The 24,975-nt window shown below is 49.0% G+C and overlaps 1 protein-coding gene across 40 annotated transcripts in view; it reads right to left on the bottom strand.

Moving 5' to 3' along the window:
* Positions 1 to 6,904: 6,904 nt before the first annotated feature.
* The window catches only part of TCF7L2 (transcription factor 7 like 2), a 202,539-nt gene continuing 184,468 nt past the window's right edge, over positions 6,905 to 24,975 (bottom strand). For 9 of the 40 annotated variants that reach the window (XM_058697786.1, XM_058697784.1, XM_058697785.1 and 6 more), the window contains 7 exons: positions 23,167 to 23,307; positions 22,424 to 22,583; positions 21,968 to 22,075; positions 16,776 to 16,824; positions 16,136 to 16,186; positions 14,730 to 14,802; positions 6,905 to 9,102 (listed from right to left, as the gene is read on the bottom strand). In XM_058697786.1, the coding sequence (XP_058553769.1) occupies positions 8,667 to 9,102; positions 14,730 to 14,802; positions 16,136 to 16,186; positions 16,776 to 16,824; positions 21,968 to 22,075; positions 22,424 to 22,583; positions 23,167 to 23,307 (1,018 nt within the window). In that variant the 3' untranslated portion in view covers positions 6,905 to 8,666. Of the gene's footprint in view, positions 9,103 to 13,054; positions 13,081 to 14,005; positions 14,079 to 14,725; positions 14,803 to 16,135; positions 16,187 to 16,771; positions 16,825 to 21,967; positions 22,076 to 22,423; positions 22,584 to 23,166; positions 23,308 to 24,975 lie in introns of those variants that run through there. The other 31 variants (XM_058697788.1, XM_058697787.1, XM_058697795.1 and 28 more) reach the window with 18 other exon arrangements.

The raw sequence follows: 24,975 nt of genomic DNA, 5'->3' as shown, positions 1-24,975 counted from the left end.
AATGTGAAAGGTAAAACAATAACGCCTCTGCAAGAGAGGAGAGTGTGCTCGTAAGTTTGGAGTGATACAATATTTAAGTCGGATTTAAACACACTAACCATAAAATAAAAGATTTTGATAAAGTAGACTTCATGGACATGAAAAACGTACGCTCATCAAATGACACCCTTAAAAAAAAAAGTGTCATTTACTCATTAACAATATTTACTGAGCACTTACCAGGTATCAGACTCTGCTCTGAGCTCTGTGGACAGAGGGGGAAGCAAAGAGACACCATCCCTACCTTCCAGAAGCTTAACTCCTAGAGCAGGAGTTGGCAGACTTTTTCTGTGAAAGCCAAATAGTAAATAGTTGGGGGTTTACAGGCCACAAGCCATCTCTGTTAAAGTAATTCTCCTTCTTTTGCAACTGTTGAACAAATGTCAAATTGCCCCTCACGGCTCTACAGAAACAGGTCCCAGGCCTGGTTTAGCCTGCCGGCTATAATTTGACGATCCCTGGTCCAGAGAGAAAGGAAGAATGACCATTTGCAGAAAAACAGATAAATGACTGATAAAAAAAAAAAAAAAAAAAAAAAAAAAAAAAAAAAACAGATAAAAAAGCAAATAACTTCACAGCTGTGTGTGTGACATGTGCAAGGAAGTGTTAGGAGGGCAAGAGAGGGGTGCTCTGATAAAGAAAAAAAGGGACAGGAAGGAGGGCGCACATTCACACCTGTGTGCTTCTAGACATTTCCCAGCCTCCTTTGGACTTAGGTTGACCTCGCAACTGAATTCTATTCCATAGAATACAGGTAGAAGTGATGCTCGTCACTTACGTGTCTATAAAATGTCCTGGTGATCTTGCTTTTTCTCCCTCTTCCACGGGACCGGGAGACATCTCTGAGACGGCTGAGAAGTAAACCCTTACTGTATAAAGCTACTGATATTTTAGGGTTGGTTTGTTATTACAGCACAGTGTAGCCTAATCTGACTAATATAGATTTCATTTAAGCTGAGATATAAGAAGGGGCAAAGCTTCTGCTTTGTTTTGTTTTTAATGTTTATTTTTGAGAGTGAGAGACAGAGCACACGCGGGGGGGGGGGGGGCAGAAACAGAGGGAGACACTGAATCCGAAGCAGCCTGCGGGCTCTGAGCTGTCAGCACAGAGCCTGACACGAGGCTTGAACTCACTGACAGCGAGATCATGACCTGAGCCAACGTCGGTCGCCCGACGGACTGAGCCACCCGGGTGCCCTGACTTCTGGGTTTTTTTTTTTTAATTCAGTTTCATTTTATGTCTTTAAAATGGTGGCCTCGATCCACTAAATTGATTTCCTAACCTATCACAAGGGGTTGCAACCCACAAGCCCAGAAACAGATATAATATGTATATCCAACATTATAATACGTACACTTCTAATTTTCTTCCAATTCTAGGAACCTACATATTTTGGCACTGGGTCCAAAATAGCTCAATCCATGTAATTATCGACTGTCTTTATTGTTATTACATGCACAGAAACCAGACTGAGGAAAAACAAAAAACAAAAAACTCCTCCAAAGACAGGGAGAGAAAACACATGTTGCCTCCCAGCGAAAGCATTTCACAAGGTCCATGAACGAGATGAACTCCACCCTCTGTCTCTCTCCAGCGACTCAGATGGTCTGTGTCTTTGTGAGGAGCAGTATAGCATCGTATTCAGCGATGCTAGCTCCTGGGGTAGGCTGCCGGGGTTCCAATCCTAGGCTCACCATTTCCCAGATCCACGGCCTTCAGGAAACCACTTAACCTCCATAGGCCTCACTCTCTACCCTTGTCAAATGAACATAAGAGCGGTTTCTATCCCACAGGGGTTAAATGAAAAACACAGGTGGAGTTTCTAGCACACCCTCTTGCCCTCATCCTTGTATAAAGCCACTTTCCAGATGAGCAGCTTGTCCAGGCCTTGGGGATGTTGGTGGCCTTTGTCCCGTGAGAGGGTGCAGAACTCAGCTCAGAGGGAAAAACCAAGCCCAGAACAGCATCTGGTGCAAACAGGTGCTCGAGGATTAGTCGTTGAATGAACCAGTGAATCAATGGGCTTACAGCTCAACTAAGGGCACTCACGAAATGCCACCTTAAAAAAAATCCCCAAACTCCAGAGTCGGAATCGGTCGGTGCCCGTCAGACCCACACCGGGCCTCTGCCGCTGCCCCATGCCTGGGAACGCTGGGCCACATCTGAAACGGAAAATGAAGACGCCAACCACAGATGGGAATTCTTGAGAAAGTCAAATCTATGCCCTGTTTTTCAGTGATTCCCAGCCCGGGCTTCTGGCATTTGCTCGAGCCACCATTCACAAGAGATTCCTCAGCTATTCCCTCGTTTCTTTCCAAAGGGCTTTAATTAAAAACACATTTCCATACCACAAAAAGCACTCCAGCTAGTGCTGTGGCCTCCCAAAGAGAAGAAGCCATTTTTATGGAGCCATCGAGTTTCGGGCGAGATGGTGAACTGTTGGTGAGTCACAGCGTCCCGGGGGCCCTCAACCGGAGATGAGTCTTCCACATCAAAGTGTCCCACTCTCCAACCTGGGTTTGGAGGGCAGGACTCACAGAATCCTGAAGAGAAATAATGGGGGGAAAAATAGCTCTGACTGGCCTTGTACTTTGATAATAACAATAAACACTATGGTTTCCCACTCCAGGTGCTGAATTACGGCCTCACAAGAATCTGTCAGAACGAGTTCTGTTGTCGCCACCTGTGAGCTGGAGGAACTGCCCAAGGACACACAGGGCGGGAGTCCGGTGTTAAGCATCTCCAAGCTCAGGTTCTCTCCACTGCTCCTTGGTCTGTCCTCTCTTCACATCCTAGATCTGGATGAAAGGCACCTACCTGACCCTCCACGCATCCACATCATCGGAACAAACAACGAAACCTCCCATTACCGAAAACGGAAAACCACTTTCTACACGGATCTGTCCCAAACCACCACCAGTTAGCAGTACCACTGCCCATTCTGGAGGCTTCCGTGCTAAGACTCTGTAGTCTCCCAGAATCAGCAAATGCCTCCGTAGTGGGCTGAATGGTGCCCCCCGCCCCGCCCCCCCAAATACAGGCTGTGTCCAAATCCTAGAACCTGTATTGTTTTATCTGGCACAAGGTGTGATTAAGTGAAGGATCTAGAAGGAAGTGGCTCAGCCAGGATGATCCAGGTGGGCCCTAGATCCACCACGTGCATCCTTACAAGGGGAGAGGCACAGGAAGTTTCCAGACAGACACACAGGAGGTAGCGGTGTGAAGATGGAGGCAGAGAGCTGAGTGATTTGGCTACGAGCCCAGCGACACCCAGGACTGTGGGCAGCCGCCGGGAGAGCCTCCAGAATCTCGGACGGGAACATGCCCGGCCAACAGCTGGGTTCCGGACTTCCAGCCTCCAGCGCTGGGAGAGCTGTCGTTGGAAGCCACTAAGTTTGTGTTGATTTGTTACAGCAGCCACAGGAAACTATATGCTCTCCTGACAGACAAACTTCTTTGGTCGGGTCTCATCCGAGGGCAGAGGTGATGTGGCTCAGAGATCAGAGGGCTATGAGCTCCTAGAAGTGGTCTCGGGGTCTCTGAGGAACAACACGCCCACAGATGGGTGAAATCAGAAGATGCTCGGGTGAAAAATGAACTTCCGAGGTCAGAAGAAACCCAACAGATGGAGAGAGAGTGTTAAAGGTCAGGGAGTTGGCCTGGCCTCTGGGAGCCTGGAACCTAAACTGTGGAGAAAGACAGGCTTGGGGCAAAGGAAGTTCCCTGTCAGGATGGGGAGGGCCCCAGGGTATTACTGTTCAAAGCTGTGAGGCAGTCAACATGAGGCTGGGTGACCTATCTTTGAATGTTTTTATTTTGAGAGAGAGAGAGCGAGAGCGTGAGAGAGAGCAGGGGAGGGGCAGAGGAAAAGAAAGAGAGAAAGAGAGAGAATCTCAAGTAGGCTCTGCACGGTTAGTGCAGAGCCCGATGCGGGGCTTGAACTCACGAACTGTGAGATCATGCCCTGAGCCAAAATCCAGAGTCCAGAATCCAGAGTCAGACGCTTAACTGATTGAGCCACCCAGGTGCCCCTACACTTGGAATTTGAAAAAGTGATCTTCACTCAGGCTGGCTCAAGACAGAGGGATCATCCCCTCCCCGCTCCACCCAATTTTTTTTTTTTTTTTTTTTTTGCCTTTGTAACAAGGGCACTGAGCTTCATTCCCACATGGCTGAAAGGATTAGGAAGGATTAGGAAGATCGAAGAACACAAAATTCGGAAGCACTCTGTTAAGGTGCCATTCCCTGGTTCTCAAGATACACACGTTGAGCTAACCACACTTCTTCCTTCCTTCAACAAATATGTGGCAAAGCACCCTCTATGTGCCGGGCACCGAACCAGGACCTTAGTATAGAGCAGTGAACCTAAAAGCCACGTTTTCTCCTCTTGGAGGGCTCTCTAGAGCCACGGTTCTCAACGGGGCACGATTTTGCCCCCCCAGGGGATATTTGGCAGAGTCTGAAGACATTTTCTGGACGTCTTAGTGCCGGGGGTGCTGCTGGCATCTAGGGGGAAGAGGCCAGGAATGCTAACATCCGACAATGCACAGGACAGTCCCCCACGACAAAAGATGTCAGTGGTGCTAAGTGGCACTATTAGTGGCCTAGACAACATCCACTGACACCACGGTGGGCGAGGGGATCAAAGGGAGGGAAAAACAGGAAGCCGGAAGAGCACATAGGAGGGAGACATCGCTCACTATTGTCTACGCTCAGACCTGAAAGATGAGGAGTTATCCAGGCAGGAAGTGGGGTTGCAGGAGCGGAGCAGAACCTTCCAGGAGAGGGGACAAAGGGTGTGGGTGAGTGTGTGGGGCAGTGGACAAAGTGGGGGCAAACAAGGACACCCTTCAAAAGGACTGTCCCATCACTCTGGGAGGAGGACCAGCCTTACGACACAAGGAGGCCTAAGTGAAGAACGCCAGTTTGCGGTCAGATCTGAATTTAAATCCCAGCCCCTCCACCCTACTAGCTGCGTGGCCTTGGACAAGACACAAACTCAGAGTTTCTAAACCCGGTTTTAGAAAATAAAGCGCGGGGTGGGGGGGGGCGGGGGGGGGCAGGGGAAATAATATCGAGCACAGGTGGTACCGTTCAGGATTAAACGAGAAAAGGCACACAAAGACTTGGCACGCGGCCGCAAAGGACAGATATTGTTCCGATTTGTGTTTTCAAAGGTCACTCTGGGCCCAGTGTGCAAAATAAAATGGGGAAGGGCGACCAGAATCACTTCGCTCTGGGAATACAAAGCAAAACGAAAACAAAATCACTGAGAGGCGACAGAACAAAAACCAGCTCGAGCAAAGCGCAGGAGCTTTAAAGCCCTCGATGACAACACCGCGTGGCCTCAAGGAGCAACGGCAGCAACACGCACAGCTTCCAGGCCCATTGAAATCATGTCCCCGGAAGGTACAGTTGTCCTAGATGAGTGGAACATACACAGGCTTCCCCTGCTGTCCGGAGTAGCACAGTCTTAGGGAACCTCGGGTAAAAGTTGAAGCCAGGCGTCAAGCGAAGCAGCAATTACCACGAATTTATAGGGGAAAATTTCGAGCATTCCCAGACCCCCCAGTGACCTCCCTGAGCCTCATCTGATACCTTAGGACACATCCTCGTTCCGGATGCACAGAATAAACGGAGGTGCGCACAGGTGCTCACAGACACAGTTCAGAGTGGCGGCAGCTTGACGCCGAGATGCTGACTGTCGTTCCCGGGGCCACTCTCGCTGCCTCTGCAACGCCTCGCGGCCAGACAAATACTGGTCGCTATTTTCACTTTTCGCCTTTTTCTCGCGAAAGCCAAAGTCCTCTTCAGGTTTCTTTCAGTGAGTGAAAACAGGTGCTAACATAGTGCTTTCGTGAGAGCGAAGAGGCCTAACACGAACTTTCCAGTAGTGGGGGGCGTACCTGTGCGTCCATCCATCCTACCCGGCGGGAGAAATGACTGCCAGGTCTTCACTGTGGCCCCTGGTTCGTGATGATGATGAACCTGCACCCTCGCCAGGGCACAGCCACAGAACGTGAGTCCCACGGACCGCAAGACCCTTCCATACAAGCCTCTGAGTGACTCGTCTTGATCCAGTTTTCTGAAAACCCTTCCTGCTCGACAAGGCTCGCTGCCAGACAAGGGGTTTCCATCCGACACCCTGCCATCTCTCCCCGCGTGCAACTCGCAGAAAGAAGTTAGAGCACTTTCACATCAGTGGTAATGATGTGGTGTCTCAGATCGATTCCTGGTGAACTAACTACGTGTCATTATCCCAAATTAAATCCCTTCTGCGGGATACCGTGAGAAGGATATCTAAGATATACCAGGACGGCTGTTTAAAAAATCTTTTTTTTTTTTAAGTTTGTTTATTTTGAGAGAAAGAGAAAGAGAGAGAGAGCACAAGTGGGGGAGGAACAGAGAGAGAGGGAGAGAGAGAATCCCAAGCAGGCTCCTGTCAGCGCACAGCCCAATCCCAAGCAGGCACAGCCCAATGCGAGGCTCGAACTCCCGACTTGAGCCGAAATCAAGAGTCAGTCGCTCAACCGACTGAGCCACCCAGGTGTCCCCAGAATGGCCGTTTTAGAGCCAGAAGAGCGCCATGTACGCTGGGACTGTGCTTGGCTTTCAGAAAGGAACCAACTAGGGACACTGGTATGGCACAGAGGCACTGGGAATGAGTGGGGGAAGGAAACCATCCGGACCCATCAGAGGAGTGCAAGGCCACTTTTTGAGACCCGAGTCCCAACCCACCACCCACACCAACCATGCGGTCTGGTGTCACGGTCTGGCTTGGGAAGACAGTAGTCCCGGTGAAGGTAGATTCAGCCTCCCCAGAGGCAAAATCCAAATCACAGAAACGAGTGACCAGCCTTCATCTGCACATACTAAGTTGCTTTTATTAATCCAGAACGGCATGCTACAGATATTGTACAGCATGAACATTTATTCATTACAAAAATGGCTTCCAAACCATTAAAAATGAAATTGGAATAAGAGCATAAAACGGAACGGTAACAGCACAACTGTTAGGAAACATCCAAAGTATTCACAACAAATGTTATAGTTAGCATTTTAATAAACCAGAGAAGAATCGGAGACAGTCTTACAATCGCTTCATGTCAACTACAATGGCACTGAGTGAACAGGTGTCAGCTTTATACAGCATTTTGCAACATCAACATGCCTAGGGTTTTTCTTATTTTTAAAGTTTGCCACCTACTCGTACGGGATACGTGTATATAAAAGCGGCAGCTGGTTTTTCCTTTAAGAGTAATCTAATATACAGAATTTTGGCCCCTAAGGGTTTGATACCTCTTCATTTAAAATGCTTTCTGGACAATCTGCTACCAAACACGTCTTGTTATAGGTGACATTAAAACTACATACAAATCTACCTATGTAACATCACAGCAAAACATGATGAACAAAAATTACAGCATCGAAAAGAGGGAGAAAGCTAAAGTCGCTGAGAATTTTGGCACATAAACTTTTGCACACAGTCGGGCCACGCCCTAAGGGCACAGGGCTGGCGACTGTGAGTTCAAAGGACAAACAGGGTGGTTCCCGCTGCTGCTCAGACAGCGTCCGCTAAAATTCCCTCACTAATTTTCAAGTCTTGTTTTACATAATGGCTTTTAAAGCAACTTCCGTTAATGCTACTGATCCTTAAATGCAACTATTAATGTCCGTTTGGCGGCATCTGGGTTTCATACAGCCAAAAAAAAAAAAAAAAAAAAAAAAAAAAAAAAAAATCAAAAAGAGAAACAAAAAAATATATATACACATTTTATATATAAACTTAAAAACCTTGTACAAATGAGTTGTTATATATAAGATGCTTATGCTAAGGGGAAAAAAACTTTATACAGTTTCAAGAAAAAGGAAAACATATTTTAAAAGGGACGACATACAGGTTCGACAAGCAATCTCTAAAGCAATAAATACTACTGGTCCAACAGCGTTGTGATTCCATTAATGGTTGAGTAGCATCCCCCTCCCCCCAAAAGAACAACACCATGGAACAAGGTATATTAACACATTTAACCCTTTGTTTCTGTACATTTAAACAATAACAAGTAACATCACAATTAAAGTTGTTTCACACAGAGAAAAAAAAAAAGAGTAACGGCACTGCATTCCTCGTGCCCTTATGGTTTAAAAACCAGATGTAAAATGATTGGTTCGCAAGCTCGTATTTAATACAAATAATACAGAACCAACTCCTTCTGGAGGGCTGCTTCAAAATTGCTTCTTTTTTTTTTTTCCTTTTTGTTTTTTAATCAGTCTTTTAAAACTAAGCTATCCGAACTACATAACAGTTATGTATATATATATATTTTTTAAACGCTACAAAGACTTTAAACAGCTGTTGATAAAAATTTTGGTAGAATCATGAGGTTCTTCTCTCATCTACATATTTAAAAGGAGGAATTGAAATAAGAATGGGTCAAATATTGACCAATGAACTCCATAAACATCAACTAATGTAGCCACGTGGCACAAAATTAAAAGAGTACAAAACGAAACCTTTCGGGGGGGGGGGGAGGTGCTGGGTGGGGTGCTGGGGGGCGGGGGGGGGGGGGTGGACAGAAGCGGAACGCAACACTACGCAAACCAACCGGGGCTGACGAGGCTAAAGCTATTCTAAAGACTTGGTCACGAGGGACAGCGGCTGGGGCTGCGTCCCGGCCACGGCCACGGCCACGGCGCTGTGGGAATGTAAGGAAGATGTCGACGGCTGCGCCAGAGACGAGGCGGACAGGACGGGCGGCTGCAGGGCGGCGGGGGGCAGGTCCAGGGCCCCGTTGGGACAGAGGGCGGGGGCTTTGCCGTGGGCGGCCTCGGCAAGCAGGAGGGCGGGCGGCGGCGGCATCATGGGCAGGTGGGCCAGGGGGTCGGGCTTCAGGGACAGCGAGAGAGGCTGGGTCTGCTCAGTCTGTGACTTGGCGTCTTGGGGAGGGGAGCCTAGCAGGTTGGGGGAGGGAGGAGGCGAGTCTAGTAAGCTTCCATCTGAAGAGGGTGGACTGAGGCAGCTGCCTTCACCTTGTATGTAGCGAACGCACTTTTTTTTTCTCCTAGAAACAGGGGGGAGAGAGTTCTCCGTGAATAGGGGGCAAAGATGCCAAGGGAGAGCGTTATCTACTGCTCAGAGCCGAGTTCGAGTCACCTGTGCCCCAAGAGCCAGCAAGCCCCGTGGCCGGGGGGGGGGGGGGGGGGTAGGGGGGGGGGCGGGGGGGGTGCCACGCTCGCTTCACTGCCGCCCCCGTCTGAGCCTGCTCCGGCAAACAGCATTTTACTGGTGGAGCGCCACCGCCCCCCCCCCCCCCCCCCCCCCGCTACCTACCTGCTCCCCTCGCCCCCCACTAACGCCCCCCCGCCGCCGCGACCCGACCCCACCCGGGCCCAGATACCACTGAGCAGACTAGACTGGATTGATGATGCAGCGCCCGTGTGCCAGAAAAGCGGCTGCATCCGCGCTGCGATTCCCCTGACAAGTTGTGTGCTTTCTCTTTCGGCTTGGACGTCCCCTGGCTGGCCCATCGCATCTCCCCCTCGGTTCCCACCCCTGGTGCTCTGAGTGTGTGCGTGTGTGCGTGTGTGCGTGTGCGTGCGCAAAAGAGAAAGAGAGCTCCTTCCCCAGGCGCCTCCTATCAATATGCAACTCTGACTGTCGAGCCCACAGAGTTGAAGGCAGTGCTAGGCAAGAGGCTTAGACGTTTTTACACCACTGCCGCCACCACCGCCACCACCACCACCACCGCCACCGCCACCACCACGGCCACCACCGCCAGGCTGCCGGCGCCCAGAGAGCTTTTGGGCTTGTCTGTTAAGAACCACACCAAATCAAGAGAGGTCAGAATCAGGTGAGAGGAGGGGGAGGGGGGGGGAACAAAAATAAAACAAAATAAATTAAAAAACAAAAACAAAAAAATAAAAACAAAAACAAAACCACCAAAAACAGGTAGAAGAGGATAAACAAAGGTGGGGGAGGGGGAAGAATAAGAAAAACAGAAAATGATCCAAAGGAACAAGAATAACTGGTTGTATGGCCTGCAGGTTGTGGATTAAATTATGATTCAAAGTTGATTTTTGGGTTTGTTTGGTTTTTTTTTTTTTTTTTTTGGTTTGTTCTTTAAAGATTTGGGGTCTTCCCCTCCCCCAACCCAGAGTGAGAAGGCTGGAAGGAGAGACAGTGAGGATGGGACGGAGGGGCATCCTGCCCTTGTCAATATGCCGAGGCCAGTGGACGGAGGGCGCAGCGTGTCGTAAGGAAGTGACGACGAAGAAGAAGTACCAGGGAATCAGCATGGAACGTCTGGGGTTTGGGGGTCATTGGGATTAGCGTTTAAGCCGGAAAGCCTAGTTTTGCCCTGCACCAAAACCAGAATCTCCCCTCTACGCTTCTCGTTTACATAAGAAACAGGAATGAGAATGTCAGAGGCTCTCTTGCTTATCATCAAAAGGTTGGGGAAATCGATTCAAGAAATTGAGCATGTGACCTCAAAGCTTTTCCTACTATTAATCCCAGTCCGATGGGATGATATTTGGTAGGAAACGTGATCCCGGGCATCAGTCCCACTCATGCTATAAAAATAACGCAGATACAGGGAATGTGCTGACCTAAGGAGCCCTTGAACACAGTTAAAACAGTGGCTGATAACACTCTAACGACAAGTGTGTGAGCGCCGGCCGGCTTCCCATCCCAGAGAAGCGGGAAGACGCTGCCTGGCTGAAGGCAGCCGCTGTCAGATGTCACTGGCCTTTGAAAGGAAGGGGGTGTAATGAGTTCCTCCTCGGGTCTGTGCCCCCAGAGGTGTCTGCTCGTGCCCCTCAGTGCGTGGGGTGTGGACTCAGCGAGATGGCGGGAGGGTGGGGAGGAAGGGAGGGTGGGAGGGAGCATGCTTGGCCTTCCCTGCCTCCCGGAGGAGGCCCACTGGGTGGAGGGCTCAGGGTCTACCTGATCCCCCACTGGGTGGGAAGGAACTCTAGGGGTGCGAGGGCAGCCCCCCTCACCTTCAGTTTGGAAAGGTTCCTTTTCTCCTCTGGGATAGACGGAAACAAACTGTGGGTTCTGCTCCCATCCCAGAAACCAAGATAAATAATTAAGCCTCTCAGAGTTTTTAAAACCACCTTAGCCTGCAGATCAAAACATGCTTAAAAAACTAAGATGTCCATGCATTTTAAAAAACGGGAGGACGGCGGGGTGGGGATGGGGGGCGGGTCATAAGCAAAAGTGAGAGAGAACAAGGACAAAGGGGAGGGAGGAGGGGGAAGAGAAAAGGAGAAACAGGAAACAAGGGAGTGACGTCAAGCAGCATTCCATGCTATATTAGGGCAGAGTAAAAAGATGGGAAAGCAACTTGGTGGGCTCAAAACAGAATCTTGTTAAAATGTCCTCAAATGTCAAATAAAATTAGAAACCCTGTGTAGCGAGCAGAGCCCTGATTGGCTGGGAGCGTTTCTGGCGCTCCCCTCACCCTCCCGCCCTCCTTCTGACACGGAGGTTTACATCGAGGGGATGAGTGGAAGCATTTTGAACATGGGACATGAAGACCATGAAGGACAGCGAGACACTCCTTCTAACAGGTGGCCGAGCAAAAGGCAGTTGGAACACACACACGTTTCTGACGGGCCAGAAAACGCCTCATTTTGTAAACTGCTTTTCTTTCTTGAAAGCACATTTTGTCCTACTGATTGAGCATCGGGCCAGATCCTGGCAAAGAGGAAAAGTTGAGGGGAACAGGGGGCAAAACCCATCCGCCTGCCCTCCCCCACGCGGGCTCCGTCTCCAGTCGAGGGGGTGGCCTTTTAAAATTCCACTTCCAGCTTCTCATGGAATTACTCGGAAAGGAAGCCAAGGGTTCTTCCTTATCCTGTTTTGGAATTACGCCCTTTCAACCGGCTAAAACGCATCTGCTAATGCTTTTAGGGAAAACATCCCCACCAGAAGTAGAGTGGCCAGCAGGAAAGTTCTAACGGTGTGCCTAGCGGGGAAAGAACCCCGAGGCATGAGGAGGGACAGCGGCCTGCGTACCGACAGCCGGCCCCTCAGAGCTGCACTTTTGAAAATCGTGTTTATGGGGCAGCTACAAAGATTTTGGGTTTTGCCTGTTTTCTGTAAAAAGGTCAACGAAACTTCTGGCCTCTGAGGAAGATAACCACACCCTGGCTTTAAACAAGGTGCAGGCTGTGTCTGAGGAGGGGATGTCCGTCCGGGCCACTGCTAGTAATGGTAACTTTCGGGGGCGGGGGGATGTCACCTCTAACTTGAAGCAAGTGCTTTTGAAACCGAAAAGGGCTTCTTCGTCTTCATAAACCACCACTCACCCCCCTCCACCCCCAAATTAGGCAACACACCATATTGCGAGGTGGGCACGATGGCCTCAGCCATACGTTTCTACAGATCGTGAGAAACCCTCTCAGCAGTGAGCCCCGCGATTAGCTAATCCTTCACCATGACAGGGCGTCTCAGAACAGGATTCCGCAGCTAATTATCTTCCTACTCGGCACAAATAAAATTCTGCCACAGATTCGCTGCCTAGATAGGGTAAGCAGAGGCCCTGTCTTCCCTGGGTAGGCCTAATTTAAGTACCTAACTCTCTTCATCTACTTCATCACGAATCTCTTTTCTGTTGCCCACAGAAGACCCCAGGACTGCGCGGGACTGGTATCTGTCACCTCCGGGAACACTGCCATGTCACAGCACGGGTGACTGCAGAATCTCTCTCAAGGCCTGGAATCCTCGCTCAGTGGGCACAGGGCTGTCTGTGGAGTTCTGTCTCAATAAAGATGCTCGGGGCCCTCTCTCCCCTACACGTTTGGCCGACTCCGGGCACTTCGCCGGTCCCTCGTAAGGCATCGGGGGAGGGGAAGAGACACGGGAGACTTGTGGGCATGCACGTTAATGGGATGGACATCTGATCTAATGTCTAAACACGGAACACATGGCAGAGGCATGGAGGAGAGGGACACGTGACAAGGAGGCACTACAAACAGGGAAGCGTGTTCGGGGAGTTGAGATACCTACCATCATAATATTCCAAATTCAAAGACTGCTTGTATCAGAACAAAGAAACAACAAATTTAACCAAAGGTGGTCAGTAAAGGAAAGGAAATGAGACAGGGACGAGTTGGTATCCCTCCACCAAGAAGGAAGTACCTACACCTTCCCTGAAAATTACAGCTTGGGTGGAAACCTGCAGGTGCAACACGGTGTTTAATTTGCACTCTTCTAATTCGTTTTGGAAGCAATATATTCTCTCTCTCTCTCTCTCTCTCTCTCTCTCTCTCTCTCTCTCAGTATATACAATATATATTTTAATTCTGCAGGCTAGCAACGCTGCAGCATGGGACTGCATGACTCGTCGCTTGCAGCCCTTCAGCTGGTGCACGCCGTTCAATGCCACGCTTCTTTTCAGCACTGTAAAACAATGTCAAGCTAACCAGACTCCTCTGTAGTACAGAGACATGTGGTTTTGAAACGTAAAAGAAAAACGAAACAAAACAAAACCAAAAAACGCCTGCCCCGGAGCCCTTGTCCAAGGGTCTCGACTCCCAAGTGCACGGGGATGCTACTGCTGCCAGGTGCGAGCTCATTCAAACCTCTGGGAATGGTGGCTCTCTACGCTCAGCACGCATGCCACGGACCGGGCCGGTTCCAGGATGCTGGCTTTCAAAGCAAAAGGGTACGTGCCCGTCCTGGTCTGTTAAGGTTGTGGTCTCAGTCCTACCGGGGATCCGGATATGGGGTTTGCAAGAGCAAGGTGGGGGGGAAAAGAGAAAGAGGAAGTGGGGAGAGGATACGGCATAAAATTAGCAAGGAAATTTTGAAGGATGAGGATCATTAGTCATTGATGCCGGGGGGGGGGGGGGGGGGGGGGAAGTAGATGGGAATGAGGTCAAAATACATTGACACACTAAGGTATCAGAAGGACAGAATGCTTTGATTTTCCCAAAGGCCTCACAGTGGTAATATACCTGCATGGTTTGCACCATAAAGTCTGTCGGTCAAGCCCGAACAGTGCCCGACACTTCTTTGGAGTATTTGCATCTGTTAGCATAAGGTAAACACAAAAAATACAACACAATGGTGGGTCATGCTCGGTTGGATGTGTCCTCTCAGCTACAGCTGACTCGTCTTCTCTAGCACCTCGGTTCTATTTGATTCTTTCCTCACCAAGGACATGAAAGAAAAAGACTTCTATGAGTCAAAAGGAAAAAAAAAAAAAAACCAAAAAAACGAAACGATAAAACACACACACGGAAAAAAAAAAAAAAAAAGAAAACAACAACCAGAAACCAAAAAACAACAAGGAGAAATAAATAAAAATAGAGAGAGAAGGAGGGGAAAAGGTGACGTTGTTGGCTTCTACCTAGGCCAGGATTACGATGGATGTCACTGAGCCCCATCCTGGACTGTCAGGAGGAAGGGGGCTGGCAGGCAACAGTCCCTGGGAGGGGGCGCGCTGGGGCTGGCTGTCGCTGACCCGAGGAGGCACAAATGATGCTGTTTTACAGTGGCATTTTGGCTAGCAGCAGCGGGGAGAAAAAGCACATCCCTCACAGAGCAGTGTCCCACACCCTCGTGTCTCCTAAGACCAACACACAGAGCTACAAAGCAACAGGCCAGAGAAGGGGGGAGAAAAGGACCGAATAGACCAGCTGCAAACCAGCACAGCGAATCTGGGAAATCTATACACACCTGCAAGGGCCGCACCAGTTATTCTGTTGATCAAGGCCAAAGCGCGCTCGGCATTTCTTAGGAGCGCTCAGGTCTGAATGAGTTCAAGAGAGAAGCGAGCAGAGGAGGAGGACGTGGGAGAGAGAGAGGGAGAGAGAGAGGGGGAAAGAGGGAGGGGGGGGAGAGAAAGATACAAATAAGAAAAAAATAAAAATAAAAAAGGGAATAAATCAATGACCTGGTTACTAATTACAAAATATCGACTTTCGATTTTTAACTTTCTTTAATTAGAAAAAAAAAAAAAAAAGGTAAAAATCACATTCTTATTCAACTGGTGACATTAGCTGTTGCAAATAAAGCTGCAGTATCCCTTCTTTAAGGACTGTCTCTCCGATTCGTTTTGAACGGATAAAGGGAAGTTAGATACTGAAAAACGGAATTTTAAGTAATAGTTTTCCTCTTTTGGTTCTGCTTTCCTTTTTTTTCTTTTTTTCTTTTTCTTTTGGTTCTAGCTCTCTCTCAATTTGTTTTTCTTAAAGAAGAAAATAAAGCGAAGGAGGGAATTAAGTTTGTAACATGCTTTTCTCTTCTCAGAGTACAACAGTTTAAAAGAAAAAAAAACAACTACAAATAAAAACAGAACAAAACGAAACAAAACAGAAAGAAATAAAGAAAGAAAAGGGTTGTGGTACTGGGATATTGCAGCTTTTGAAATGGTTTTTTATTCTTTTCTTTTTTTTTTTTTAAACCGATTTTCATTACTATTAAACAGAAGAACAAATGATGGTGAACAGGCAGTGTGAATGAGCTGTTCAGGGTTAGTCAGAAGCTCATAGCAGCTTTTAAGCAGGTACAGTCAGTAAAATGCTAGTGGGTTTGCAAATTATGAGCAGAAAAGCAAAAGGAAGAAAAAAACTAAAATAAAAAAAAAGCGAAGGAGAAAATAATCGTACTGCGAATGCATGCTTGCGTGAGAAAACTTAGTGGGAGCAACGGAAAATGCCATTAGATTAAGGAGGTTTATTACTGAATTCCTTCCATTTTGGTTGGTTTTTGTTTTTGTTTTTGTTTTTGTTTTAACCAGTCTCTTTTAAAGAAATACTGCATATTCAATTTGCACAGTTAGTTCAACACTAAGTCACTGTCATCACTGCTTAAACAACTGTTATGGGGAAAATAAATAAATAAACAAAGCAAAAGTTAAATTAAATTAAAAAAAAAAAAACCAAAAAAAAAAAAAAAAAAAAAAACAACAAAAGCAACTGAAAAAAAAAAAAAAATCTACCGAAACATACGAAACCGTGTAGATGGTCATTTTAAAGGATGTTCAAATGTCATACGTGTTTAATGTTAATAAAACTATAATGGCAAGAAAAATTAAAAAACAGTTTATCGACTATTTTAATGACTCAAAATGACATTAGCACCTGTAATCGGAGGAAGTGAAAGGCAAGGATTTAGGAAACATTCGCTGTGTTCTGAAAAAAAAGAACAAATTATACAAAGCCTTCAAAATTGTTGTTGTTGTTTGTAAAAGCCTGGCCTTCTCCAAGGGGACCTTCTGAGATTGCCTATGCAGTATTTCTAATTTCTTCTAGAGAATGACAAACCTCCTTAATTTAAATCGGGTGCAATTTACCACTGTAAAGGCATGCATCAGAACATTCAGGAACAGCCCAGTTAATATCAAACACTCACACACACCCCTTCCTCCTCCCGCGGCCCCTTCCTCATCCCTACACACAGACACACACAAAATAAGCAGACTGCATACGTCCCGCACAGGCATGCCTCCCTCCCTCCTGTTCCAGGCTCTGCAGTTACTTTAAAACACATTCCACTAGAATTACAATGTGCTTTTCATGCAACAATGAATGTTACTAGCTTTAAAAGGGCAGTCACGAAGCAATTAATTAAAATGCATAAACAAAAAAGGCTGGCTAAGATGGGTTCCCCCACATCTTCCTGGCCTTGAGTCTCTCCTGCCTCCCCCAGAGAGAAACCTAACGTTAAAGAGTGGTCCTCGTAAGTACCGCTCCTTCCTCCTTCCTCCTCGTTCTAACTTACCATTGGTCTCTCCTGGCTGCTTGTCCCTTTTCCTCTTCTTCTTCTTCCCCTGGATGAAGAGATGAAATGCAAGCAATTATTTCAGGAAACAGACGGGAGAGGGCATCTGGGCTCCCCTGGAAGGCAGGCAGAAAGAGGGGAGCACAGCGCTGTCTCCATCCACACCCACAGCGCCCAGAGGGCTTCTGACCCCCTAGAGGGACACACACGCCCCGGAAGGGGAAGAGGAGGGGTCAGCAGAGGGTGAGGGGAAGACCTCTTTCCCCACCTACCTATGTGCATCCTCAAACCTGACCCAGAGCATCTGATTCCACAGCAGGGGAGAAAAGAACGGATTAAGGAAGATTCAGGGAGGTGTGGAGGGACAGGGTTGGGAGTGGCCCAAGAGCGCACAGCCAAGGGACAGATGAATGTGGAGATGGCCATGTGGGCTAAGAAAGCCCCCTTGCCCCACGCAGATCTCCTCCTTATTAAAGCCAAGAGGTCCTGACACTCAATCAAAAAAAAAAAAAAAAAAAGCTTTCATTGGGGCTTTACTAGTAATAGCAGCTAACATTTACTGAGCACATACTATGTGCCGGGCATGATTCTAAATGCGCTATGCATATCGACTCATTTTTCCCTCATGCCATCCTATACAACAGGTACTACAGCACCATCCCAATTTTAATTCTTTAAAAATTTTTTTTTAATGTTTATTTATTTTCCAGAGAGAGCGAGAGAGACAGAGCATGAGCATGAGCTGGGGAGGGGCAAAGAGAGAGGGAGACACAGAATCTGAAGCAGGCTCCAGGTTCTGAGCTGTCAACACAGAGCCTGACATGGGGCTCGAACCCATAAACTGTGAGATCACGACCCGAGCCGAAGTCCGTCGCTTAACTGACTGAGCCATCCGAGTGCCCCAATTCTTTTTCTTCTTCTTTTTTTAATGCTTATTTATTTTTGAGAGAGAGAATGCAAGCAGGAGAGGGGCAGAAAAACGCTTATTTGAGAGAGAGAAAGAGAGAGAGAGAGAAAGAGAGCGCAAGCAGGGGAGGGGCAGAGAAAGAGAAAGAGGGAGAGAGAGAGGAGAGAGGGAGAGAGAGAGAGAGAGAGAGAGAGGAGAGAGAGAGACAGAGAGAGAGACAGAGAGAGAGACAGAGAGAGAGAGAGAGAGAATGGGGATCCGAAGCAGGCTCCAGGCTCTGTGCTGACAGTGCAGAGCCCGATGCGAGGCCCAAACCCATGAACCGTGAGATCATGACTGGAGTTGAAGTCGGACGCTCAACCGACTGAGCCGCCCAGGCGCCCCCCTTCCAATTTCATAGGTAAGGAAACTCAGGCACAGAGGGGTTACGTGAATTTCCTGAGCTCACACGACTAGCCGAGGCCGGTACCAGGGTGGGAACTTCAGGCAGCCTGGGTTCCACAGTGCTTACCTACGGGGCTGTGCTACCTTCGTATTTAATCCCGTGCCCTCTGGGGAAGGGTTTTCATTGATTACAGGGGATCAGTTACATGGGATCATTCACAGTCTCCAGCCTGGGACCTTTACTGCCTGCTGGTGGCTGTGGCTGTGGCTGTGGCACGGGAACGGGGAGGAATTCCGTAGATCTGGAATCAGATCTATCTGTTGGAGTCAGAGGCCCGGTACGTCTGAAACGTCACCAGTAAAAGGACGGGCCCACACTTCCGTCTGTTTCAGAATATCTAAATGTTGCCTCTGCCCAAAAGTGCTCAAGAGGTGTAGATGGCAAGTCCGGAAGAGAAAAGACGAGTCACAGGGGTAAACCTGGCAACCCGGGAGGCCCTAGAACCTCAGGGTGCAGACGCCGTGGTTTTTGCTTCATCCACGGGCTCAGGGCCACAGTGTCTCTCTCAGAGAAAGCCCCTCTGTTCTCTCAGATCTCAGGGCACGTACCATTCGGGAAGTCTGTCTTGGCCTGGAGTTTGAAACACTGTGACACATTTCATGTTCCTTGATGAGCAGCTTAAATATTAAAAAAAAAATTTAAAAAAAAGAGGAGTTCACGGGGCCTTCTCACGAGCCTCGACAGCCCATCTTTGTGTCTGGGCCCCTCCCAGGGGAGCAGCAAAGTGCCGCCTGGCTATCTAGGAACAGACAGGAGGGGCGAGTTCCAGTGTATTTAGGAGCCGGGAGTGAACAGCAGGCACAGGAAAGCATTGCAACTCCGGGCGGTGCTGGCACCCACACACCCAAGGGCTTCGCGGTCACCTCCGTTAATACAGCGCTCACCCGTTTCCAATATCCCGGATATATTCTGAAAGGTGGTCGGAGGCTCTAGTCCCCATGGAAAGCTGTCAGTTTAGGTTACACATTAGAGAGCACTACGGGACCATGCTGTTTTCTCTTGTGCCCCAGAACGTGCCCAGTCCCACGACCCACGTGGGACTGTCTTCCTCAATCCTGTTTTTGCTAAGGAGTGATATAAAGCTTTCTGTTACCACTTGACTGGACAAGCAGGAACGTGAAAGAGGCTCAGGAAACTTTCCAGGACTTTCTGGACTTTACAATGACCAGAGTAACGTATAGAAACTTCTATGTCAAGTCAGTTAAGGACAACTCCCCAGGTTAACAAGTTCCACCACAGTCAAACCCATAAAACCTTTGACTCTGACCTCTGTTCCAGACTGTTTCCTGGGGTACAGGAGGGAGGGAGGAGGGTATGTGTGTGTGTGTGTGTTCACAGCCATGTGTAAGGAGCCATTGTTGACAGGAGTCTCACAGTACCCCATTCAAGAAATAAAGCTCTTTCAGCCCCAAATCTACATCTACCTTTAAACTTTCTCTCAAGTCTGGGGCACCTGGGTGGCTCAGTCGGTTGAGTGTCCAGCTCAGGTCATGATCCCAGTTTGTGAGTTTGAGCCCCACATCGGGCTCTGAGCTCCCAGCTGAAAGAGATTCTCGCTCTCTCCCTCTCTCTCTGCCCCTCCCCAACTTGCACGCACACTCTCTCTCAAAATAAACAAACAAAATTTTAAAAATGAAACGGTCTCTCAAGTCCTGTCAGAGGCTTCCCTTATTACACTAAACCTCTTCTGAATACGGAGCTGAGCTGAAGTCACTGGCAGTGCCTGATGGACCTTCTAAAACCTAGAAAGCACTTCAAGAAAAGCCCGGGGCAATACCTGTCTAACTGACTCCCAGGGAGGTCAACAGCAGCATTCTTTGGGAGCTATCCCAAAGTTGGCCTTGTATCTCTGTGGAGGTGGCCCCCTGCCCAACTCCAGGGGGCACCATGCACGTAGACCAGATTGCACACGGCACTCTGCAGGGTTGTGCAGTGCGCGTTCTGCAAAGCTGTACGTGAAGGCCCTACCCTGACCCCCATCTCTGCTGGGGAAGCGATATCGACAGCAGAACAGAATCTGTCTCTGTGCCAACATCCTAGATCACTCAAAGAATTGGGTCTGTAGCAGGTAGAAGCTGGAGGTGAAATCTTAAGAGCTTCTGCCCTGGAAGAAACCAGGAGAACAGGGGTCCTGGAATGAGACGGCCGCTCATGTGGAGGCTGCGGCTGTAAATCTCCACCTCGAGGTCAGGTGGGGGTGAGCAGCAAGCCTGTGGGTGAGCACGAACCTTCTCCTCCTCTTCCTTTCCGCTCCAGAAGAAAGGCTTCCCCACGGCACACAGGCTGAGGACAAATGTAAAGGGTCCCAAGCAGTTAAGACCCTGTGTGTGACCATCTGTGAATGACGAGGGCCCTGACCACGGCCGACATTCCAGGGAGAGGCATCGGCACGGATTCAGCACCCAGGGGGAGCGGTCTTGGGCTGCCAGCCAAGGGCAGGGGGGCTCAGAGGGAGGTGGGTGGGGGGCAGTGATGAAGACGTGGGGGTCAAGCCCAACATTCAGTGTTCTCCACACCCCCTTCGAAGAGCAGGCAGCAAGCACGTGTCAAAAGGTAGGAGAAACAGCTAAAGCAAGCAGAAAATAGCGGCCACTCGGGGCCCACGTAGTCACGTGGATGTCTGGCTTCCTGATGGCAGGTAGGCTTTGAGAGTAAACGCGTCCGATTTAACTCCGAGTCCCCAGATGCTGTGTGTGCAGTTACCTTCACAACCCACACCGACTGAACTGGTCTCAACCCACATACGGAGAGCGTCTTCACCACGGACATCGTCCGTGGGAGAGCTAGGTCGGGAGCACTGACCAGTGAAAGAATCCTCCGTGGCTCCACGCCACTGACAAGAAATCGGAGGAGGGACCACTGCTCGCATTCGGGCAAGTCTTGTCTTTCCCATCCCAAAGAGTGGACGGTTCAAGACCACGTTATAAAACCTGATGCCGTGGAGTTAACGTCTGGGGCGAAATAAGAGACATCTCCTCCACTGAGAGAGGAGAGCCCACCCAGGATGCTACTGGGGAAACTGCGGATCAAGAGATAACAGGGAGAGGGGACAGAGGTCTCCAGAGGAGAGCCAGTTTCTGAGAGAAGAGGAATCACAGGTATGACAACCCCGGTGATAAGTAGAAACAATCCTACAGTGTTTTCCAAAACCCAGGAGGGGAAACTGGGCGAATCCTGCAGACGGCACTGAGCCCAGGAAGGCACGTCACTCGGCACAGCCCCCCTTCCTACCTTTCCTGGGCCCTGAGGCGCTTCATCTACCCCTCCAGAGGGTGACGACCCTTGGCTGCTTTCAGGGATCCTCCCATCATGCTCCTCTCAGGACAAACTAGGTTTTCAACTTGTACCGCCACCACGGCATCGGACAACTTTTGCTTTTCCCTCTTAAAGGCCAAGGGACTGTTGGAAGACATGTGGGGAACCAAGCCCTCTCTCTCCACCCCTACCTCCTGGTCTTCCCTGTAAGGCCCCCGGGGTGCTGAGAAGCACAGAAGCCCCAGTCAGGAAGATCCTAGGGCTACGTCTCTTCAAAGACCTGGGCAAGAAGGTGTGGACAGCCCCGAGTCAGCCCCGTGGGTCCCACGCTAGAACAACGGAACCCTGGTCTCCTCCCTCCTCCTTTAAGAACTATGGCACGCTGATGGAGCCACACTGGGAGCCAAGACAACACCCCCCCCCGCCCCCCGCCCCGGCGCTTGGGCCAGATGCTACTGGTCCCAGGAGTGGGCAGACTGGAGGGCTCTGAGGCCTGATTCAAGTTGGCAGGGAGCATTCCCTTTGGGCAGATGAACACTCGACCCGTCTCCACAGACTCTAGTTCCGAGAAAAACGAACACCTACATAGTTATCCCGCGCAGACCAGCCGGGGTACAGCTGCATGTGAAGCTGTCGCTCCTTCCGGGCCAGCTCGTAGTATTTTGCTTGCTCTTCTCTGGACAGCGCGTGCCACTGGAGGGGACACAGAGGTGGGGAGAGGCATGCAAAACATCACAAACTACACCGCGGCCGAGGATGAGAAACGGGTCTGATCTGCGGGGTCCTGGCACTAACGGGAGCGCTGAAACGAAACCCGATGGGTCATCTCTCTCGTTCTCTCGTTTGCGCTCTCTCTGGGGCTGGGGGAGGATGAAGGCGGAGGGCGTTCAGAAGATCCTTCGAATGTGGGTTTCTGGTCCTGACTCCATGAAGACCACTGAAGGAGTCAGGACGTGACTGAAGGGACGCGGACACTGTGTCATGCTACCTACCAGGCCCCGGTCCGTTCGTCCCCCTCTGCCCAGGGAGGGAACTACCTACCCTTCGCCCCAGGATCTGGTTGATGGCGGCACTTTCTTTCAACGTGCACTCGGCCACGACCTTGGCCCTCATTTCCTTCATATACAACATGAACGCGTTAAGAGGTTTCTTTATGTGGGGCTTCTTCTTTTCTTCTTCCTTTTTGGAGTCCTGATGCTTTCTGGATACAGACAGAATAGACAGACACAACCCAATAAACGATCGCAAGGCCCAACTTCCTCCACAGCAGAGAACCCGTCTCCCTGTCTGCTCAACGCCCAAACCCAGCAGTCCTGAACGAGAAGCACGCTTCCACTTTTAGTCTTCTCCACCCTGGAAAACGGAACGAAAACATCCTAGCGAGGGTGTGGGGGGAAGAGAGAGATTTCGTAATTACTTCCTCAAGTGTCTCAGACACACAATTTTCCCAAGGCAGAGGGGAAGGCACAGCGTGGCCGATTCGCTCCCGACGGGGGTTTCTCGTGCTCTCAGGCCAGGCCTCTCAACGTTCCGTGGTGGGTGAGAGACGGGGACGTGGTTGCGAACCCCAGGGCGCCCAAGCACGCAAGCACACCCACATTGGTGCCAACTGTGAGCGCTGCGCTCTCTCAGAGTCCAGAGGCCACCCAAGTCGGGTGCTTCCCAGGGGCACACGCCCCATTGGCTAACCATGGGCCGGGCTACCACCCAATGGCCACCGCATCAACAAACGGGCTAGACAAGATGGGGAAGGAAAGAGCGGCCGAAAGATCAACAACACTCACGAGCTATGGAGTGAGCCGACGTCACTCTGGGAGGATTCCTGTTTGACGGTTGGTGTTACTATGGCCGGGTGGGGGATACCGGTCGTGTGTAGAGTGTGATGTGGTGGGACCATATGGGGAGGGAACCTGGAAGACAGGAAGCTGTGTAAATCGTCAGAATCAAAATGAATGAATGGGGAGGGATGTGTACACATAATTAAAAAAAAACAAAAAAAAAAACCCAGCACGTAACACTCACATGAAAGCAACCCAAGGCATATGAAACCTGTCAGCATTAATTAGCGATAAATTAAACATAATGATTCTCATAATGTCATTAAAGCCAATCTTCCCCTTCATTATTGCTACTGACAAGAGACATTATGATTTTTAACATCTTTAGCGAAAGACAAATATAACGGATGTACTTGGGCGGAAAAGGAGGCTTAGACTACCTATTGGAAATCACACGTGGACTTGTTTTTTGAGGCATTATTAGTGGCATCTAAGAAGACAATCTCCTAAGTCCTAATCAGCTCTAGAATGAAAGGTGAAATCTATTGTTGAATATTGACAGCTAAATAAAATATTAACGTGGTCGAAGTATACACACATTTTTGACAATGCTGCGCAGGCCTCATTAGGGCCCCGTTCTGTGAATGGAGTGCAATAAAATTTTTCTTTTTCTTTTGCCGATGTGCCTCCATCGTTTTGACGGGAGTGAGAGAAAGTGAGGCAGAGAGACGGGGAAAATCCAAATATTTCCCATCTGGTTCTCATCATAAGTCACAGACATTTTATTTATTTATTTTTTTTTAATTTTAATTTTTTTTTTTAACGTTTATTTATTTTTGAGACAGAGAGAGACACAGCATGAACGGGGGAGGGGCAGAGAGAGAGGGAGACACAGAATCGGAAGCAAGCTCCAGGCTCTGAGCCATCAGCCCAGAGCCCGACGCGGGGCTCGAACTCATGGACCGTGAGATCGTGACCTGAGCTGAAGTCGGACGCTTAACCGACTGAGCCACCCAGGTGCCCCAAGTCACAGACATTTTAAATAATTAGCTTGTATCTTAGGGAAAGATGCAAAACAAACAAAAAAAAAAAAGAAAGAAAAATCTGTATTTTATACACACATACAAATGAAGCTTTGAATTCTGATTTGTATACCCTTTCCCGCACTAAAATTCTAGGATTCCTAAATTACTTTTACTTAATAGACTGCCTATGCATTCAAAGCCCTTCCAAATGACTATCAAAATTGTAAATATATGCGTAAAGGTTGTTTTCTCCTCTAAAACTGTCCATTTTTAAGAAAGTTCTTTGAAATCCCCACTAGGCCCTGAACTGGCATTTCCCTACAGTATAGACTAGCCAGAACATAAAGAGCTAATTAAAAAAAATTTTTTTTCAATGTTTATTTACTTTTGAGACACAGGGAGACAGAGCATGAACGGGGGAGGGTCAGAGACAGAGGGAGACACAGAATCCGAAACAGGCTCCAGGCTCTGAGCCGTCAGCACAGAGCCCGACGCGGGGCTCGAACTCACGGACCGCGAGATCGTGACCTGAGCCGAAGTCGGACGCTTAACCGACTGAGCCTCCCAGGCGCCCCACGTGCTAACTGTAAAATGTTCATCTTGGCCCATCTGTGAACTAACAACTAGATCAAACAGCTTTCACATTTTCTGATATGCTTGGGTTACAAGAACCACCCTTTTTAAAAGAATACTACCACAGAGAATAGTAGGGTGAGGGGCAAAGGGGTAGAACCCTGAACGAAAACAAAATGGCTGCCTCCAGGCTCCAATCCAGGCAGATTACACACGT

Source organism: Neofelis nebulosa, chromosome 13 (assembly GCF_028018385.1).
Source record: "Neofelis nebulosa isolate mNeoNeb1 chromosome 13, mNeoNeb1.pri, whole genome shotgun sequence".
Taxonomy (NCBI): domain Eukaryota; kingdom Metazoa; phylum Chordata; class Mammalia; order Carnivora; family Felidae; genus Neofelis; species Neofelis nebulosa.
Note: the sequence above shows the minus strand (reverse complement) of the source record. Positions and strands in the feature narration are given on the sequence as shown.